At 41.5% G+C, this 20,267-nt stretch overlaps 1 protein-coding gene across 2 annotated transcripts; it reads left to right on the forward strand.

Moving 5' to 3' along the window:
- The first annotated feature begins 1,392 nt into the window (after positions 1-1,392).
- On the forward strand, positions 1,393-11,682 carry zdhhc8a (zinc finger DHHC-type palmitoyltransferase 8a). Of its 2 annotated transcripts, none has more exons than XM_058616575.1 (10): positions 1,393-1,784; positions 6,441-6,562; positions 6,661-6,818; positions 7,213-7,385; positions 8,191-8,293; positions 8,391-8,482; positions 8,576-8,708; positions 8,820-8,922; positions 9,769-9,881; positions 9,998-11,682. In XM_058616575.1, the coding sequence occupies exons 1-10, from the start codon at positions 1,681-1,683 to the stop codon at positions 11,291-11,293; spliced, it is 2,397 nt and encodes a 798-aa protein (XP_058472558.1). In that variant the 5' UTR covers positions 1,393-1,680; the 3' UTR covers positions 11,294-11,682. The 2 variants fall into 2 exon arrangements, with proteins under 2 accessions (XP_058472558.1, XP_058472559.1); XM_058616576.1 differs by having other exon boundaries at positions 1,763-1,899.
- Positions 11,683-20,267: the final 8,585 nt, after the last annotated feature.

Below are 20,267 nucleotides of genomic sequence, written 5' to 3' on the forward strand. Positions count from 1 at the left end.
TGCTCCACAATATTAGATGGCAACTTTTATGTTTCATGAAAGATGTAATACAGCCTTACACTCTCTCCCCAGTTTATCACATGGAATACTCGAGCCCTCTGACATTTATAGAGGAGGGTAAGAAGCCTGACCCAATCAGTCGCATCTAATTTTGTTTTCCCTCGTGGATCCTCGTTCATGTGGTCCCACTGAGACGGAGGTCGGAAGATATCGACTTGGTCACAGAACAGCTGCACAAAGTGAGAGCTTCCCCCCTCCCCCTCTTAAACATACAATGTCATTTTTGTTATATTACTCTAAAATTTCATATAAAATCAACAGTAATAGTAATATCAACCCTTAGGGACGGTTATGTGCATTTTACGTGCTTTTCACTCTTTGTCTTTCTGATCATTTTGCCTGTGTTCATACATATGACATGATTTTTGGCAAGATTGTGTATTTTTATTTGATCGTCTCATCATTTCCAGCTCAGCTCCTACAGTAAGGCTAGAATACAATTGTTACACTCCTACAGTTAAGAGCCAAAAATGTGCAATTGAAATCTGATTCCACTTAATTTCATTTGATTATATCTGGGTGTCAATCTGGGCTTTTGTCTTGGAATTAATAATTTTTACTAGTCTCCACCAGATGGCGTCGTTTTTTGGACATAATGTGGAGAAAAAAAAACTTTCTATTTCCACTAGATGATACTGTCACAGCCCCCCCATCGTCTCATTGACATATCCCAGGCTGTAGTAATAATAATAATAATTAGGTCAGATGTAGGTGATAATGTATAATATTTATATTTATTTTTTATTAGCAGCACGTGTGACTAATATTAGAACCATAACCGTTACAATTAATAAACAACAATAATAATGAATCAGCAGTTTTAAAAAAAGTTTACAAAGTGCTTTACCACGCAACACTATGACACATTTCTACTGCTATATAAATAATTATAACTATCTTATTAACACTGTTATGTTATTGCACTGTGATAATATGATTGTGTTAGTGATCATGTTACATATTTACCGTATAATATTGTCTATACAAATTGTACATTGTACAACTTGCGTATACTATTTGTGCATGGATTGATTATTTATTTATTTATTTATTTATTTCATCTGTTTTTATTCTGTAGCTACTACTAACTGTAACACCCGAATTTCCCCCACGTGGATCACATTATTTCTGGTGAATGATCACTCATGGTGGATACAGATATAAACAGTATATGTATATATAATCTAATTCTGAAGAAAAAAAGGTGATGATAATTCAGAGTGTAGTATCGATGATCTCCGTCAAGATCCACGTCATTCACGAGTCAAAGCTCCACCTTTGGGATAAACCAGAGGCGGCATCTGTGCTGCAGGCTGCGGGACAGACGGGACGAGCTGCGGGACTGAGCTCACACTCACTCTCTCTCACACACACACACACACACACACGCACACACACTATCACCTCCTCCTCCTTCTCTTTTCTGGCTCAGCTGCTTTTCCGCTTTTGACTATGATTCTCGGTTCCTTCTTCTGCTCTGCGGTTGATTGCCAGAGACGAACAGCGACACTCGGCAGCTGTGTTTGCGGTCGCTTGTCCTTTTTTAGAATGAGACGCTGGTGAGTGAGGAGAGAGAGGAGAGAGGAGAGGAGAGGACAGGAGAGGAGAGGAGAGGACAGGATGCCCTCCGGAGGCGCAGACACGCTGAAGCCCAGCGCCTTCATCCCGGTGTGCACGGCCGCCTCCCTCCTGGTCGGCTCTTCCTCTCTGTTCTTCGTCTTCACGTAAGTGCACGACGCAATAAGAACGCTGAAAAGTTGACGACTGACACGCACTTGTTGGATCATCAATAACCATCTTTGTGTCTCGTCCCTCCATCATCCATCGTTCATCCTGCAGGTATAGATCCTCATTCATTCATTCTTCAGTGTTAAATGTGGATTTAAAATGTTTTTGTCATCACCTTCACTTCCTGTTCACATTTCCTTTTTTTTAATTTTTTTTTTTTAGCTTGAACTCAGTTTGAACAAGTTCCTCAACATCTATGAATATCATTTCTTCTTCTTCCTCCTTCTCATCATCACTTTCTGGCAGCAGGTGTTTTACATGTGACCTGGTTGGCTGTGGACTCACAGTGTAGGGGGATATAATCCCTATGTATATGATTTACACACTGTTATTTATTTTTAAAAGCATTTCAATCTGCTTCGATGTCTGATTGAAAGTGAAGTTTTAATACAACGTTCTGGGACACCGTCTGTGTCTTTTTAAGACTTCTCTCATGCAAACACTGGCATTCAAATGTAATTTCCCTATAATTCCGTATAATCCAATTGAAATCATTTTCAAATGATTTATACACAATATTCACGATAGATGAAGGGGGGGACAAGATATACAGTATATACTGTACTTCATTTCCATGTGGGAAACCCTCCGACGTCCACACTCGACTTAGTGAACCTCATCATCTCTATTCCATTCTACTGACTCTTGACCTCCATAGCCATATCTGTCCTACTTTTATCCTGTATTCTCCAGCCGTGCACTGTTACCACTGGAATCTGACACCAGATTGGGAATGAGGGATTAGGAACCTCTGGCTGATGCCATGTGATCCCCCATCTGCATGGGCGAAAATGCAGGCTGATATTGGATATTATTGACTATGATTATACATATAAGAGAGAGAACGTGTCAAAATATAAGTGCACTTAATATTATTCTGTGATATGCAAGCATACATAGTTATAATGCATCTTTAATTACACATTTATTTGATATTGAAACATGCAGAATATCTCCACAAATTGCATTTGACAACATAACAGCTGTGTTTTTTGCTGCAGTCGTGAAACTGTTTTTCCTCGGGGATAAATTCAAAGACCAGAAAAGGTTGAGGAATCCCACTGAACCCTTCCTGCACTCTGTAGCAAGAAGAAGAAGAAGAAGAAGGGGGGGGGAATCAATGTCGTGCTGACGTGATGGATTGAAAAAAAAAAAGAACACTTAATTGGGGCTGCAGTGCTAAACCAGCAAAACCAGGACTTTGCAGTTGATTGAATGAATCTGTGTCTTATGGGACGAGGGTTGCGTTTGAGCTGAAACGACCTTATAACCTGAAAGAGTTTCTTAATTAACTCAGTCTTACAGAAAAAAAGCTGGAATGATCAGATCTCGAGGCTCTTAATGAACCTGAGATAGTGTGTGTGTGTGTGTGTGTGTGTGTGTGTGTGTGTTGACCTTTAATGGTGAAAGTTGTGGAAACCTTATCATCAACTAGACCAGCACTATAGAAGTGTTTGTTTGGAACACCTGTTCAACTGCTTATTAATGCATTAATGTCTTATCAGTTAATCACATGACAGCGACTCAGGATTCAGTAAAGTAAATAAGTAAATAAGACATAACTTGACTATTCCATCACTTGACATGACTACGTTAAGTGAAATTCATCAGAGTTGTCTTACATAATACAAGCAGTAAATGCTTGTATTATGTAGCATTAAATTAAGTGTTAAACACCCGTGGGCCCACCACTTATCATGTTATAATGTAAACATGGTCCACGACCTCCTCTAAATATGTTTGGTAATGTTTTTATAATAGTAACAATAAGACATTTGGCTGTAATTATCACATTATTAAACGTATAACACTCGGCAAATTAAATAGCCTGTTTTAATTACAGTCATCCACTTTTTGTTTTTGTGCATCATAAATACGTTTTTATTGTGAAGTGCACATCAATTCCATATTAAAATGAGCACTTTTACTTTGAAACTCCGTCAAATATCATCATGAATATCTGATATTGCCCACCTGCTACTGAACTGCTGTTCCGTTCTCTAGTCCCGCCCCCTCTTGACCAGACTAGATGCTCATTGGCCCCCAGGTCGTTTGAGTTTGACACCCCTGGTTTAAGAGGAGGTTGCACTGATATGTCCAGTCTTTCTCTCAGTTATTTAATCCAATTTTGTGCGACCGGGTGACAATAAATACATGAAGTAATTATGATGTTTTATTTTTTTAAAGTGCTTGAATGTCCAGCACGTGTTTGGTTACGTTCAAAAGCACAAAATATGTTCCTCCTGTGCCTTTATGCTGGTTACTATGAGTCATGGCAACATCTTGTGAATTCCAGCCAATTTGGCCCTCAAAGTATTGTGCTTTCAATCCCTAATTATAACAAGACTGCCTTTAAGATAAAGAAAAGCCTGATTGTAAACCTTGCACTCTTACTTCCTTTCATCTGGTAATGTAGTCACTGGTGTTTGTGCATGTTTGTGCATTAGTTGCTACATGCATTTCTATTTTAACTGCAGGTTTGGGAGAGTCGGAGAGGGAATGACCTTTAGAGCGGTGGACGCTCTCTTTCTTCCTGTGCCCGATAAAATATCATCAGTTACCGGTTTCCTGCTTTTGTTCCTCTGGCCGTGAACTTATGTGTGGGCCAGTGCTCAAGATTTCATACATTGTTAAACTGGGGCAGGTTATTATACGCCCAAAGACATCAGAGGGACCATGAGGAATGTCCTTGGCTAATTAAGTTCCACTCTGCCCAGAGTCAGGAAATAAAAACTTGAGTGTGTGTTTAGAATACTGAGATGTAATGAAACAAGCAATGGCTGCATTTACTGACTATAAGAAATTACAGTGTTGTAAAATGAAAGAATATACAGCAAAACTCTCAAATGTAAACACTGTATTTCACTGATATTATTCACTGGTTTAAGGGTTTAATGAACAGGAAGTATAGAGTTTGATTGACACAAGTCACAGGAAATCTGACATGGACATTGATTTTCACGATTCAGAGACGCGCTGGCTGGTGACCAGCGATGAACTTGCTGCTTGGCCAACTGTGAGGTGTCTGCTGTGCCACTGACCCACTGTGGGGAAGTGGACAGTGTGTGGATTGGAGAGCAGCTCACTGATGTGTGTGTGATTTAATTCAGCTCAGCTTGGCCTGTTTTCATTATCTATCCATCTATCTATCCATCCATCCATCTAGCCTTGTCGGAAGTCCAACGTTTTGAGAAAAAGATATTGAAGTAATAATATTTATGATGATTTTTCACATGTTTCAAAATAAAAGTGTTGGAATGCTAGATAGTTCACAATATAAACATAATTGTGATGCAACATGAATCTTTTAATGAACAAAAACATACAGGAATACCTCATTATAACTTGATAGTAGGCGGTGGGCCACCGGAAATTAATTGTGTGTGTGTGTGTGTGTGTGTGTGTGTGTGTGTGTGTGTGTGTGTGTGTGTGGGGGGGGGTCGTCTTATGTTCCTTAATCTGTTTGTCACACATGCTCTGCTTTTAGCTGTTCTTGTAATTTCATTATCTTTAAGTTGTTGAAATCAACAAATCGTCTCTTTTCCCACCGTTTCTTCATCCACTGGACAAACAATGGGATTTCTGCGGCGTAATCTGTCCACTCGGGCGTCTTCTGCAGGTTTGCAGATTGCATTTATCACAATGGTATACAGCAATATAGTGCTGTGATGTACAGTGTGTGTGTGTGTGTGTGTGTGTGTGGCAAGCCTTTGACTGCACAGTGTGTGTTCAGCATCTAATGTGAGGAATCCACAGTGCACCGGACTGGCAGGAATGTTCTTTAATCCAGAGTTGATAATCTGGGGATTACTGGGTTTGCAGCTGGCACAGCATCAGCAGGCACTCCTCTCTGAAATTGAGGGGGCATCATCCCTCCCCCCCACAGCCTAAAATCAACCAGGGTTTTTTTTTTTTAGGATTGGAGCTGCACTGTGAAGAAGTGCATAATTACAAGCGGTTGAGTCTTAATTTTGTTTGTGGATCCGACCTTGTGTCTAATCACTTTGATGATTATGTAGAAGACTGTTTTGTACATTTTGACACACAGGACGTGTAATATATGTTATTATTATTTATCTGACACCAAAATAAAATATTGCAGCAAAAAATTCCCATATATGAAGGTTAAACAGTTAATATAATCCAGCCAGTGAATCTTTTCTTTCCTGTCTGTCTACCATTGTAACCTGATTACACTGTCCCTCCCTCTAATCTCACACAGTGGAGATATAATCATTGCAACAACACACAGTGAAAATAATGATTCTCTAAGTCAGAGATCAATTAAAAAAAGCAGTTTTTTAATCACTTGTTTATTAATTTGACTTGTTGACAGCAAAGATGTCGTTTCTAATGTAGTGGACACTAGTGAATTTACATGAATACAACCTTATTTTTCATTGTAAACAGTTACTTTTAGGATCCGCTGCTTTTGTCTCAATAAATACGAGGGAGATTATCTTCTAAAGTCTTTGTTGTTGCGCCTATTTGTGTTAACATTAACCTTTGAGGGATGGATATTTGACTTAATTCTGCTTTGCGTGAAACAAGTTAACATGTTCTGGAAACATTTTTTCTGTGTGTATGTTCAGATGCCCGTGGTTGGCTGTGACCATCTGCCCTGCTGTGCCACCATGCTGTGCCACCCTCTTCCTTTTTGTGCTCGCCAACTTCACCATGGCAACCTTTATGGATGCGGGCGTTCTCCCAGTGGGTCAGTGATCAAAGTGACATTGTGTTTACAGTGTGGGAGAAATAACTGCAAACAACCATGTATACATAATGCAAAACATTTTTATTTTACATTTCCAGCCAATGAGGACGAGGACAAGGACGACGAGTTCCGAGCTCCCCTGTACAAGAACGTGGACGTGAGGGGCGTCCAGGTGCGGATGAAGTGGTGCGCTTCCTGTCATTTCTACAGACCTCCCCGCTGCTCACACTGCAGCGTCTGTGATCACTGTGTGGAGGTTAGTGCACAGAGGGATTTAACACGAGAAAGGAAACACATATAAATGGGTGGTTACAGTGAGAACACATAAGAAATGAGTGCAAAGACGGTGAGGGTGACGGTGTGTGTGTGTGGGGTAAAGTCAACAAAAGGGGGATTTCTGCAGTGAGAGATGGAGGGGGAGAGGGAGTTCTCATTAATCAGGTTAATCCTTTTCACAGAGCCTTTGTAGTCTCTGTAGAAATGTAATTTGAAAAACAGTTTAGAGAGCCTCTGTTATACTGAGTGTGTGTGTGTTTTAGAAAGCCCAGTGGATTCTCTGCGACTCACCGAGCCAGGGACAGACTCAATGATATATATTTTTATGGCTCTGGTTTAATTCAGAATGTCCTTTTTTTTCCCCCCTCCCATAGGATTTTGATCATCACTGTCCTTGGGTGAACAACTGCATCGGGAGACGCAACTACCGCTACTTCTTTCTGTTTCTCTTGTCACTGACACTTCACATGATCTGCGTCTTCACCTTTGGTCTCATATACGTCCTGCAACACGTGGACGAATTATGGACGCTGCACTGCACTGTCACGTATCCTAACTCACACAGTGGGTGTGTGTGTGTGTGAAGCTGTGTGTGCATTCATTCATTCATTGTTTACTGCTTTATCTTCCACATGAGGATGCCAGTTGAGAGACGAACAACCATTTACTTTCACATTCATTTAGAGCACATGTGTCAAACTGGTGGCCCGGGGACCAAATGTGGCCCTCCAATCGATTACATGTGGCCCGCCCACCACTGTGCAAGGTGATGGAATAGAGACAGAATATAAGACTTTATGTATTTGCCGGCAATATTTTTTATAATACTAATTAGACATTCGGTTGTAGTTATTGCTTTATTAAATGTATTACACTCAACATGAAATTACATATATTGAAATCACATATGTTTTAATCACAATTATCCTCGTCATTATTTGCTAAATTTTCAATTTAATTCTCCATTTTTGTGCATCATAAATATGTTTTTATTGTGAATCATTTTGATCAAAACAAGCACTTTTACTTTGCAATTCTGTCTAATATCATAATGAATATCTTATATTGCCCACCGGCTACTAAATAGTTGTTTTTTCCCCCGCTTGACCAGACTATATGCTCATTGGCCCCCAGGTCATTTGAGTTTGACACCCCTGATTTAGAGCGTCCAATGAATCTAATCTGCATGTTTTTGGACTGTGGGAGAAAACTGGAGAACCCTGGGAAAACCCATGAGCAGACAGGGAAAACTTTTTGCACACAGGTTGCTGCAAACCTGCCTGCGCTTTCTTATATATACAGTAAATGTTTGTGTATTCAGCAAAAGCAGTTTTCCTGATCAGTGTTTCCAGTTTGGCTGTGATCAGCATATCGGGCCTGTTTCTCATCCCAGTCCTGGGCCTCACTGGTTTCCACCTGTACCTGGTGTCCAGAGGACGCACCACAAATGAACAAGTCAGTTAACCCTTTTTTTTTTTTTAAATATCAACCACCAGGACTGGCAAAAATATTAAAATGATACATGCATCTCAAGGTGAACTTGTTTCCACAGGTGACTGGGAAGTTTCAGGGTGGAGAAAATCCTTTTACACGTGGATGTTGTTACAACCTGGAGTATCTGGTCTGCAGTCCTATCTCTCCAACGTAAGAACTCCCCCCCCACCTGAACTTTACCCTCAATATTTTATGAAATCACACAACCCACTGAGTCTTCTCTGTATGTTTCCATGACACCAGATACACAGCAAGGGCGCCGCGTAAGAAAACAGTCATTCACGTTCAGCCTCCGTTCCTCAGTCCTGGAATTAACAGGCACATGTCGGCAAAAGTCCAGGACAATGGGATACAAGCTCAGGATCTCCAAAATAAAGTATCTTCATGTCACTATTTCTTTAAAACAAATCATGTAAGGATTGTGAAATCATTTATACATAGATATATCTGACCTCTCATGATTCTGTGTTGTGTTGTGTCTTGACAGCAAACCTCGATCAGAGCTGTCCAGCACCAAACATCAGGTCCACCACCACTGCCACCAAAACAAGACCACCCTCTGCTGAAGAGCCACCTAGCGGCCATGGATGGTACTGTAGAATGGCAAATAATAGATACACTGTGATAACCATACACAGCACTGCAGCACTATGTTCGAAATGTGTATAATCCTTTAAAAGATTAACGGGAAATGTCTATAAATGTCTTAAGAGTTGAAGGAATGTCTTCAAATGCCTTCTTGTTTTGCCAATTTGACTAATATTTCCAAAGAGCTACTATGCCCTGCTGTGTTAAGAAAGAATAACCTTTTTTGTGTTTGAGATCCATTTTGGAATCAATAAGACTCGAGGTGTGCATCACTAGTTGCATCATTTTTAATATTTTTAAGGGGATATTGACAATATGACATTTTTGTAATTGTTTTGAGGCTTTAGTTTGTAACATTTAGGACGGCTTATTTACAGAAATTGATTAAACTACCCACAAGTATTTTTGTACGCTTGTGCATAATCGCTTTGTTTTGTTTTCATAGCCTAAGGTTTTCATATGTACTTAAAGTAAAAGGGCCTTTTCAAGTCAAACATTTTGGGTAGACACCTTTCTACATTAGCCCAAATGGAAGCAGGAGCTTATTACGCAAATTATGGTAAATGGCTTTGCCCACATAAAGCCAATGCTTATAAACCAATGAAGAAGAAAGAGGAAACAGCAGCGAGTGGAGGTATTTGAGAAACTGTGTGTGCAATCTTTCTGGTATGTGTGCTCGAGAAGGTAAAAAGGGTGAGCAATGAAGCCCTCTGTTGTTGCAGTCTGCAGTCTCACCATTAGGTGTCACTCACTTTCACTAACTCTTGTGCACTCTTTGCAGTTATATTTATTTTTCTAAAACTATGTTACTCCTAATAACTAATCCCAAAATACGACTTCTTTTGCAGAGATGGGTCATCACACCAAATCCATCATCCCTGTATCCATTCCAACTGTTCCACAGCTACGGCCAGTCCTGGAGGCCATATCCAGAGGATCATCTCCCATCCCACCAGAACAGGTGCTTTTCAGTCACATACTCTTTTTTTTTTGCTAGATTGTAGGAATTTGATTCACTTCCTGGTTTTGATAAATGTCTGACAGACACTGTTGACTGGTTCTTGATGTGTTGTTTAGTTACTGAAGGCATTAGAGCAGCAAGGGAACAACAGAAGCTTTGACCTCCGCTCCGAGTCTGAAGAAAGTCCTGCAGGAGGCGGCCAGAGGGTGAGACTACCTGTGCAGCCGCCCCTCCAGTCCACCTCCACCTCCACGTCCACCTCCCCACTGCAGCTCAACTCTCTGACTCTCAGCTCCCGCTCTCTCACCCTCAAACACAACAACCGGCATGGTAGCAAATCCCAGCTGCCTGGCATTCATGCTGACGGTCTGGGATCCAACCCGCCGTTGGGCATTATCTCCACCTCCAGCCTGCTCTCTGGCCACAGCAGCAACAGCAGCAGCAGCATCTCATATGACAACCTCATCAGACCTGCAGAGCCTCAGTTCCTGTCTCAGAGAGGGGCTCCTCCAGTCAGCTACCACCCTCACTTCATGACCCTGGGCACCGATGGAACCGTACAGCGTCCGGCTCCTCACACCTACAGCCCCGTCTTCATGGGCATTAACAGACAATCTCCTCAACCTCGGGATCCCTCACCTTCTTTGCAGGGTCTCACCTCCAGGGATGCCTCGCCCTCCTTCCAAGGTTTCATCAAAAGAGAGCATTCTCCTGCTTTTCAAGGGCTGATGCCGCGAGACCTCGCGTCCCAAAGCGTCACAACACGAGACGTGTCCCCTCCAGGTCTGGCCATGCGAGATGTTACCTCTCACGGTCTCCGGGACAGCCTCCGGGATCTCAGTTCACAGGGCTTGATGCCTCGCTACGACAGCTTTTCAAAAACCATCATTGCATCCATCCACGAGAGGCGGGAGATGGAGGAGAGGGAGAGGATGCTGCGTTTCCAGGCCAGATCTCAGGTGCTCTACGGCCCAGACATGGGGATCTACGACATCCCGAGCAGGAGGAGTCTTCCACCTGACAACATCCGACCTCTAAGCTCACGTGGACCAACGCCCCCCGCCTACGGCTCCAGGGAGTTTCTTATGAGCACAGGTATTCTGGGTTACGGCATGAGGACCTCGCCCCTCTCCAGCTCCTCCACGTCATCTCTGACTCGTGGACCGAAAACCTCCAGCTCGCCTCTGCAGAGCAGCAGTAGCAGCAGCTTGCAAACCAAAGGCAGGTCCTCATCTCCGGCCTACTGTCCTCCAGAGAGACAGACACAACCTCTCCCTTCTTCCACATCCACCCTGCCTCGCTTGCCCTCCTCCTCGGCCCCCTCCTACGCTTCATATGCCACGGCAAAGCGATCCTCGCTGACATATTCCTCTGAGGGGAAAGACTCTGTCACCCAGGGAACTCTGAAATAACAAAAAAAAAACACAACTCTTTCAATGCTGTGAAAGAATCATCTATGCAGTGTTAGTCTCACTAGTTTTCACAGCTTACAGGCTGTTTGGAAATGTTGCTGTGTGGGAGAGTAAAGGATAAACTTAGACTTGTAAAGTTGACCAAATGTGAAACATTGTGACTCTCAGGATAGCTGTGCCTCATAATCTCAGTCACAGCAGAAGAGCTTTGTCAAGACTACGGAGTGACTTACTCTGTTTAAGTTGCAGTTATTTAATATAGCAGATTAAGCGTGAAAGAGGAGACATGTCACCTCAGCCCTGTTTATATGTGTTTTGATATTACAAACAATATAATACCATATTATCTCATTTGTGTCCTGCAAAAAAAACAAACATTATTCATTAGAATTTTGTAGTTGTTTATATGAATAAACTTATTTTGTAATTTTCCTGCAGGTCTCCATGTTTTCTCATCCTCAAATCAAATTGTACCTCTTATAAAATATGAATTAATGAATGAACGTTATGAGATTTTATACACAGGCTTTATAAAGAATCCGCCACCCTCAGCAGTAAAACAAAAACTCATGATTATCTGTCTTGCTTAAAGATCTCTTACTTGCGCTTTATTGTTTTTTTTCCCCCTCAGATACAAACATCAGCGGTGCTTTGCACCAATGATAGAGACAAAAATGTGTTTTCACACAGCTGCTGCCAAACATAGGTGCATTACACAGCAGTGACGGCAGCTGCAAAAGGGAAATTATGACCACGCCATAACTGTTGCAGAGTTTATGGAAATGCAGCAGTGAAGCTGAATGATTTAGCCGCTCTGCAAAGACCGCTCTCTTTAATGACGTTGCAAATGGCACCCTCTAGTGAACACTTTTGGACGTTGTTTGTGACGTGAAGTGAGGCAGAAGAAACAGCATGTTAAAGGTTACAAGTCATGGATGAAACAGGCACAAACAGGCCTATGGCTCTAATGCTACATGTTCTTCCACAATAAAATAATAAGAAACTGTTTATTTTTAGTGTTTCAGAGAGGTCAGAATCAGTATTTAAGTTCCTGTAATAAGAAATGATTCTAATTGTATTAACATTACTTTACTTATACAGCAAATTACAATGACTGACTCTTTTTTAGTGCATTTATTTTTTATTGGGGCAATTTATAAGCACTGGACACGCTGAGGTTGAAACATGTGAGTTATTGCTGCACTTGCCCTTCAGTATGTGGAAGGGCAGGTATATGTGACAACAGAGTTTAATGCTGCAGTGTATAACCTCCGTTCCAGAGTTTTCTGAGGATGAGGATGACTATAGCTGTTCACTTTCAATATTCCATGCAGTAACTTACTACCTTTTTTAAAAAATATATACATATTTATCCTTTATTTAGCCAGGAAGATCCCCAGTACAGTACCTGGTCAAGAAGTATTTCAGTTTTAAAACTCACGACAGAATATAAAAGCTAAAAAGAAGTCATTAAAAAAGAGTAATAAAAGTTAGACATAATGAAGTGCAGAAGCAAACAGGCCATACACACAAGATCCTTAATCCCAATCCCATCATTCGAATGCTGCTCATTCCATGTCCAAAGTAAAAGTGTTTGTTTTGACATAGAATGATGTATACCATCTAAAAAAAGAAGTAATTAACCCTTAGTGCACCTGTAGACTCTGGTAAATTGCCACGAGAATAATACACAACTCCTTATATGGACATCCTGGGGGTGTGTGTTTATAGGTCACATCTTCAGGCTGTTGAAATGATTTATTTTAAATCGCATATTCTTTAAAAAAAACAAAAAACAACCCATAACAGTAGTAGCAATAATTGTGCAAAAGTCACAAAATAGACAGCCACTGCTGAGAAAATAGGGTTTTATTGTTTTCCTGGGCTCTGCAAAGCGGAATGGCACATCCGTTTGCTGATGATGTCATAGGTAAACCTCACCACTCCTCTCACCACCGTAGCGCCTCCTGGTGCGGGCACTAGTCCGGGCACATCCGGTTGAGTACATTCAACCGCAGAAGAAGAAGAACTACTCTCGTTGTAGCTGCTGAGATGCAGAGCATCCACCGTGCCAGAGGGGGAGCTGCGTATCTGAGAGCTGACCTACTAATTACATCACTTCCAGGTACCTGGCCAATCACAGGACAGTGGGAAAGCTCTCCAATCACAACACAGTCCACGTTCTGGGGGTGTGATTTTGGTCTGAAACAGCATGGCTGAGGAGAGCGTCAGTGAGGAGATATTCCGATCGGCTCGTTTGCAGCGACTAGGAGGATTTTGATCATGAAAACAAGTTAATATATGTAAGTAGACCTCCATAACTAACATATATATATATATATAACATATATGTGCGATACGAGCATTCAATGTCACCTTCAATAATGTTGACAACTGTGACTAAAACACTGAACAAGCTTAAATATGTTATTTAATGTTGAATGTAATGCATTTAATAATGCGATTGCCTTAGTATTATATTCTGTTGTCTCACTGGCAGCTGCCCGCACTGGCCACACGCATTGTGCTTGAACAAAGATTTGCTTTTCATTGTAATTATGTGTGATGTTAAACAGACGGGCCGCATGTGGCCCGCGGGCCGCCAGTTTGCCACCTCTCTTATACTGTAGATGAAATAAACATGGCTTATTCAAAGTGTTGGCAGAGAATTATGCAACACAGCCAAATAAGTGACGGATCTCCCTCCAGACTGGTTAATTACGGCGGATGTAGCAACAATGCAGAGGCTTAGTCTAAGACCAGACAAACACCAGAGCCTCTCAATTAGACTGCCAGAGAGCAACGTGCTAAACGTAAACAACTTTGTTCGTGAGTCATCACAGCGGCCACACATGCCAAAAACTGCCTAACGAGATCGCAGACTGTATCACACGTCCTTTTCACCCAAGACGCTGTGAAGACGACAGTGACTCAGAGGGAGGAGGCTGACGACAGTTCAGGGTCGTGGAAGCATATTATTATTATTAGAGCCCACGAGGGACGTGAACAAGCTGCAGTTTGTATGTCTCCTGATATTTATGTACATCAAAGTGAACTTTTTAAAAATGTTTTATATAAATGTTACTTTTATGGAGAAAGTAATTCAAGCCAGTAGCAGTTAGCGCCACTCTGATTAATTCAAACTACCAGTGAGAGGCTCCTTATCATCATGACCAGTTTTTTCTTTTCCTCATTCAAGCTGCTTTTTGAATGAACTTTTTTTTGATTAAAAGACAGTTGCACAGTTTGTTTTTTTAATCGAAAGGTTGCAGGTTAAAATCCAAGGACAGGTCAAAGGTCAAGAGGCAGTTCCTCCATTGTTCCCCGGACGCAGATAAGTGCTGTCCACAGCTCCTGCGTGTTCACTACAGGTGTGACTTACTCTAACGTGCACTGGAGCAGTGTTTGGTCTTTAACTGCCGCGCTTCTAATGTTGTTTGATTGGTTGTTGGATGATTAACGACAGTTTGTGTCCGTGATGTTGTGCCGCTGCCTAGATTATATCTCCTTTCATGCTCAATTTTCTCAATCTAATGTAAAGAATGAGTGTTCTTGACGAGCTAAAGGACATCTTTAATGGCTTTAATAAATGGAATTTGGCAACATCTGTTGCAAATGTTGCAGCTCAATATGTCAAATCACCCTTCCCTTCCAAACATGTAGAGGAGAACCTATGGCACGTGGTTCAGATTTGTTAATGTGGAGATTCCCTGGGGCCAATGGTCCCTTCAGACCTTTTTTTAACAGTAGAAGTTATATACAAATGCACTGTTTTATCGTTATTTTATTTAAAAATTATAATTTTTAAATGGCAATGTAACCAGGAGTGAATGAATGAAAAAATTCTGCCTTTCTTTCACATCTGGAGTCAAATAACATAATATGAGGTGAATGCATGTATCTGTCTGTCATGGCTGGGCTGCATAACTGAAACTCTGGTTTGAGCTAACGGGGATGAAATGTGACTTGTACCAATTTTCTGTCCCAGTCCGTCCCTGGCCATAAATAACAAATAAAATGTTATAAAACTGAAGCTGTGGGCCGAACAAAATCTGACCGAGCGCCATGATGGGGCCACGGGCCTGACTTTTGACACACTGTACCTGACCTACGGTATCCTTTAGTTATCGTTAAAAGTGGTCCATGGTGGTCCAACATGGCTAGAAACTGTTCCTGATATATAAATATATAGGAATGAAATCTGTGGTACTGCAATCAACTCACTGTACACTCAAAAAAAAAAGAAAAACGCCAGAGACCTCAGTTAAATTATTTTTATATGTCCATATTTGCCAAAATGGACATATTTTCTCCCCTAAATTTCACACGGTGGACCTTTAGGTTGTTTGACCCTCCACCTCCACCAAAACATCAACAACCTGTCTCTTCCTTCAGTCTATTATTACCAATTAAATCTCATAAATGGTAATTACCGTCAAGCAGTTTATGTGAGGAAAGCTGCGTTCAGGATCACCCCGTGACACGAGCTGATTTCAGTCTAATAAATCACCCTAATCTTTCATTATACTTCATCAGAAGCTGCAGAGTGACCTACATTTGTTGCTGCTGACTCTCTCTTTAGCAGTGGGTGTTCTCTCTCTCCTCTCTCAGTCTCTCTCTCTTTCTCTCCCTCTCCTCTCTCAGTCTCTCTCTCTCTCAGCTCATTGATATGCCTGAGCCTGATCATCTGAAGCATCGCTGAACTGGCTGATTGTCATTTTCAGCTGCAGTGCCTCTGATGCATTTCATTTCCTCTCTGCCCTCGTTGCTGGTGTGATTAAGCACTCGATGCACTTGACACTTGACAAAGATGAGTTGCATTAATAGCGACTACGGCTCGTTTCTGCCTCAGATGGAGTGGGTGGTGGTGGTGGTGGTGGTGGGGGGGTTACTTATCAAATCACAGTGAAGACATGTGCTGTTGCACTGCTGCTGTTCCTGTATTGTGCCGAGGGGGAGCAGCAGTTAGTTGACGTCAAAGTCAGGCTGTCAGTTGTTGCTCTGTTGTTTGTAATCTGGCCGATAAACTCCTCAGGTTCTCCTGCGGCACAGAGGGAATAGTTTGTGTTTAAATGTTTGAATGTGGAAACACAATAGTGACACTTTTTTCCTCTGCAGCTGATTTTCATGACCTTTTCTGGCATTTTCCAGTGGTCCCCCCCCCCCCCCGTACTGAAAGCATAAAGACACCGGCGGCGGCACCAAGTTTTATACATTTTTTCGTTTTATGTCTGTGTGTTCAACTGAGTTGACCTCAGCTTCACATGCCAGTCTGTGCAGAGCCGAGGTGGTCATGCAGTGCGGGGGTTTTTATTAGGATAACAATCTGCACTGACTGTGCCTCTGTGTGTGTGTGTGTGTGTGTGTGTGTGGCAGAATATACAGAGAAAGGATGTGAGTAAATGCTCGGCTGATCATTAAAGACTGTGTGGGCATTTCATATCAAACAATTCAGCACTGTTCAGTGTATAGTAGTCAGCAATAATATACAGTATATATATATATATTCATCTCTGTTACATGGTGGAGGCATTTGTTATCATCTAGTTAGTGTGTTGATTGCAACTGCACAACAACAGCAACAACAACAAAAGACCTCATATTTATCACTATACTGCCAGTTTTTGCAGGAATTATTCTCTCGTTCTTTTAGGAAGGAAACATTTTGAGGTGAGACTGAATCCGTTATTGTATTTTTCAGTATACGACATTCATTAGTGCATTCAAGGCACAAGGACACAAACAAGACGATATATTATTGGATACACTTTCTGTAAGAATGTTGTTCCTCTTTGAAAAAACAAAGCCTGACAACAGGGAGCAGCGCCAAGGCTGCAGAGAGTGACATGAGGTTAAAAAAGAAATAGGAACCCAAACATGCCTCTCTCTCAACCTCCAATTATTATTATTGTTATTATTATTATTACACTTACTAAATACATGTGCCAGACACACATTCTGCAAGTCTTTCAGATTTTTGTTGTTGTTATAAGTTCAAAAAAGTTAAAAGTTTTCATTTTTCATTTTCCATCTTGGTACAAGTGCAGTTGAAGCAACTCATGGTCTGTGATTTTGCTCCATTCTGCAGATTTACTATATATGTGGTTGAGCACTCTTGATTCTGCTGTGGTACACAATTTAAGGATGCAAAAGAGCTTTGATTTATTTGCAAAGAAGAAATGGAAGTCACTTTGAAAACAGGGTGGGATTTTATGTTGTTGTTATGTTACGTAAATCTTAAGCACAAAAGTATGAGCAGAACGATGGAAAACGCCACCTGTATATGACTATCACAGATTTATAGTGTAGAGCAGGGGTGTCGAACACAAATGACCTGGGGGCCAATGAGCATCTAGTCTGGTCAAGAGGAGAAAAAAAATAAAGAATACATAGAAATAGAATATTTATGATATAAATAGAAAATTTAGCAAACAATGACAAGGATAACTGTGATTTAAACAGCTTAAATATATATTTAATGTTGCGTGTAATACATTTAATAAAGCAATGATTGCTAGCAAATACATTTAGTCTTATATTCTGTCTATATTCCATCACCTCGCTGGCAGCTGTGTGGTGGGCCGCATGTAATCGATCGGAGGGCCACACGTGGCCCCCGGGCTGCCAACCAGAAATGAATCAAACCTGATTTTGGGACTTTGAAAATCCCAGACAGCTATCCATCCATCTTCCATCTGCTTAATCCTCAGGGCAACAGGTGTGGTTCTCACTGGACGGGTCGCCAGTCCATCACAGGGCCACATAGAGACAAACAACCATTCACGCTCACATTTACCCACAATTTAGAGTGTCCAGTTTGTCTAATCCCCAAATCTGCATGTTTTTGGACTGTGGGAGGAAACCAGGAGAACCTGGAGAAAGATCTAAATTAAGATTGAGATTAAGCAATCACGTCTCATGTGAGATTCACCTGGAATAGGAAAGTGGAAAGACTCTCATGGCGACTTGAATATATTTATTATTTTTCCCCACAGATATATTAATAAACTCAAGGTAATCTCCGTAAATCTCTCAGAAAATGTCAAAAGAAAAAACCCCCAGTCTATTGCCTTGTGATAGAGTAGAACGCTCCCATCCATCATCAGTGTCACTGTCATCTCACGCTGCCTTTTCTTCCACTCCACTTCTCCGTTGTTTTGACAGAACCAAGGTTAGATACAGTTCACGTCAATGTGCTACACGCAGTTGTCCCGATGACAGCGAGAGGATTTATCGTTAGGTTGTATAAATGTTCCTTATTAAAGCACAACACACTCAACTGTGTCTTTCATTTTGTTAATTTGTCCAAATATTATGGGTCTTTGAACAGATTATATGTCATTTTGTGCCTCAACAGTAGTACAGTGTATTTTGTAATATAAGCCATTTTCATTTTCCAGCAGAATGTCACTGAGTTTAAAACAACCTGCGGTATATAGTCGTGTAAGTGCTCGTCTGTCACAGACCTGCACTTGATGCTGGTGTTTTCCATTTGCTGGAGCTGGTATTTTATTCGAGTGTGTGGATGGAGAGAGTGAGAGCGACAGAGAGAGAGAGAGAGAGAGAGAGCAGTGAACATCATCCTGTCTGGAACAAATGGATGTCAGGAAATCTTTCTAACGCTTTACTCACATTTCACTACAGAAAGATCAAAGTTTTGGGTTCTTTTTCTTATTAGGGTTTTTTTTTAATTAAAAGCCTCTCAGACATTACCTTCTCTCCACGTAGGGAGGAGCTTTTATCTTTTCATTTTTTAAAAACGGATTTATTGATGAAACAGGTCACTTATCTTTTGAAGTCTGAATCCAAGGTTTCTGCTGCTGCTGCGGCACTGCTCTGTGAATTCGGAATTTTCCAACAAAGAATGAAAGAAAATGAAAACAGGAAAGGGCCAAGTATAATGTCACTGTATTATCAAAGCTGTAGAGAAGTCGTAATTAAAGAAATACCACAAGGGTTTCTCAATGTCGGAGGATTATTGATATCGAGAGCTGCTCCTATACATGAATCAATAAGAAGGATATAAATCTGATAGGCAGCACTGCTCTGTGGATGATTTACTTGGATTATTGCGTTCTCAGTGTCCTTTATGATTCCTCATTTTTGACAGTGAACGATGGTAAGACCCTGGACTTTGTCGTGGTCTGTGGGGCTGTGGATCTTCTTCCTCTCTTTTCGTGCACTTTGAACCATCGTGAGAAAACAATGTCATCAATATAAATGAATGAGCCAGGAGCTGGGGGCCACACGGTTGGTGTATAGTGGTCAGCAATCTTGCCTCTGTAGCAAGAAGATTGGAACAAGGCCCTTTCTGCATTGGAGTTTGCATGTTCTCCCCGTGTGTGTGTGGGTTTTCTCCCACAGTCCAAAAACATGTAATATAGTAAATTGGACACTCTAAGTTGACCGTAGGTGTAGAAGATGGATGGATGGAGTCAGGACATCTGGAAGTGATTCAAAACCTCATGATGATGAAATGTACCAAAAAAATCCAGAAGTGCTCTTATACCTAATCTGAATGCAGGATATGTATTCTCTGTTTACACAGTTGTTGTTGTTTTCGGGTGCTGTATTAAGAGGATTTGTGGGCAGACGGTTGACGGTTGGCAAGGGTTGATGATATTCCGTTAGGTTCGTCTTGCCGTGTGAAAGTGTTGGTCCAGGGAAGGAGTGTGTTCCTCCTGTGTCTGGTGCAGTGAAACTGTGCGTTAATGCACCTTCCCCATCCCTCACCCCTTATTATGCTGCACATGGGTGACACAGGACGTAGACTAGAGTGGGCTGCTCTGTACTCCAGCTGCATCTACTTGTGAGCCCACAAGGAATACTGCATGTGTGTGTGTGTGTGTGCGTGTGTGTGTGTGTATGTGAGTGTGTGTGCTCTGCCTGCTGCACACCAAGGCTGCCAGAGAATACGGGCATAGAGCGCAGGGATTGCAGGGCTCTGCACTTCCCCGAGCCATTCACAGGCTCA

This window comes from Solea solea, chromosome 19, assembly GCF_958295425.1.
Source record: "Solea solea chromosome 19, fSolSol10.1, whole genome shotgun sequence".
Lineage (NCBI taxonomy): Eukaryota > Metazoa > Chordata > Actinopteri > Pleuronectiformes > Soleidae > Solea > Solea solea.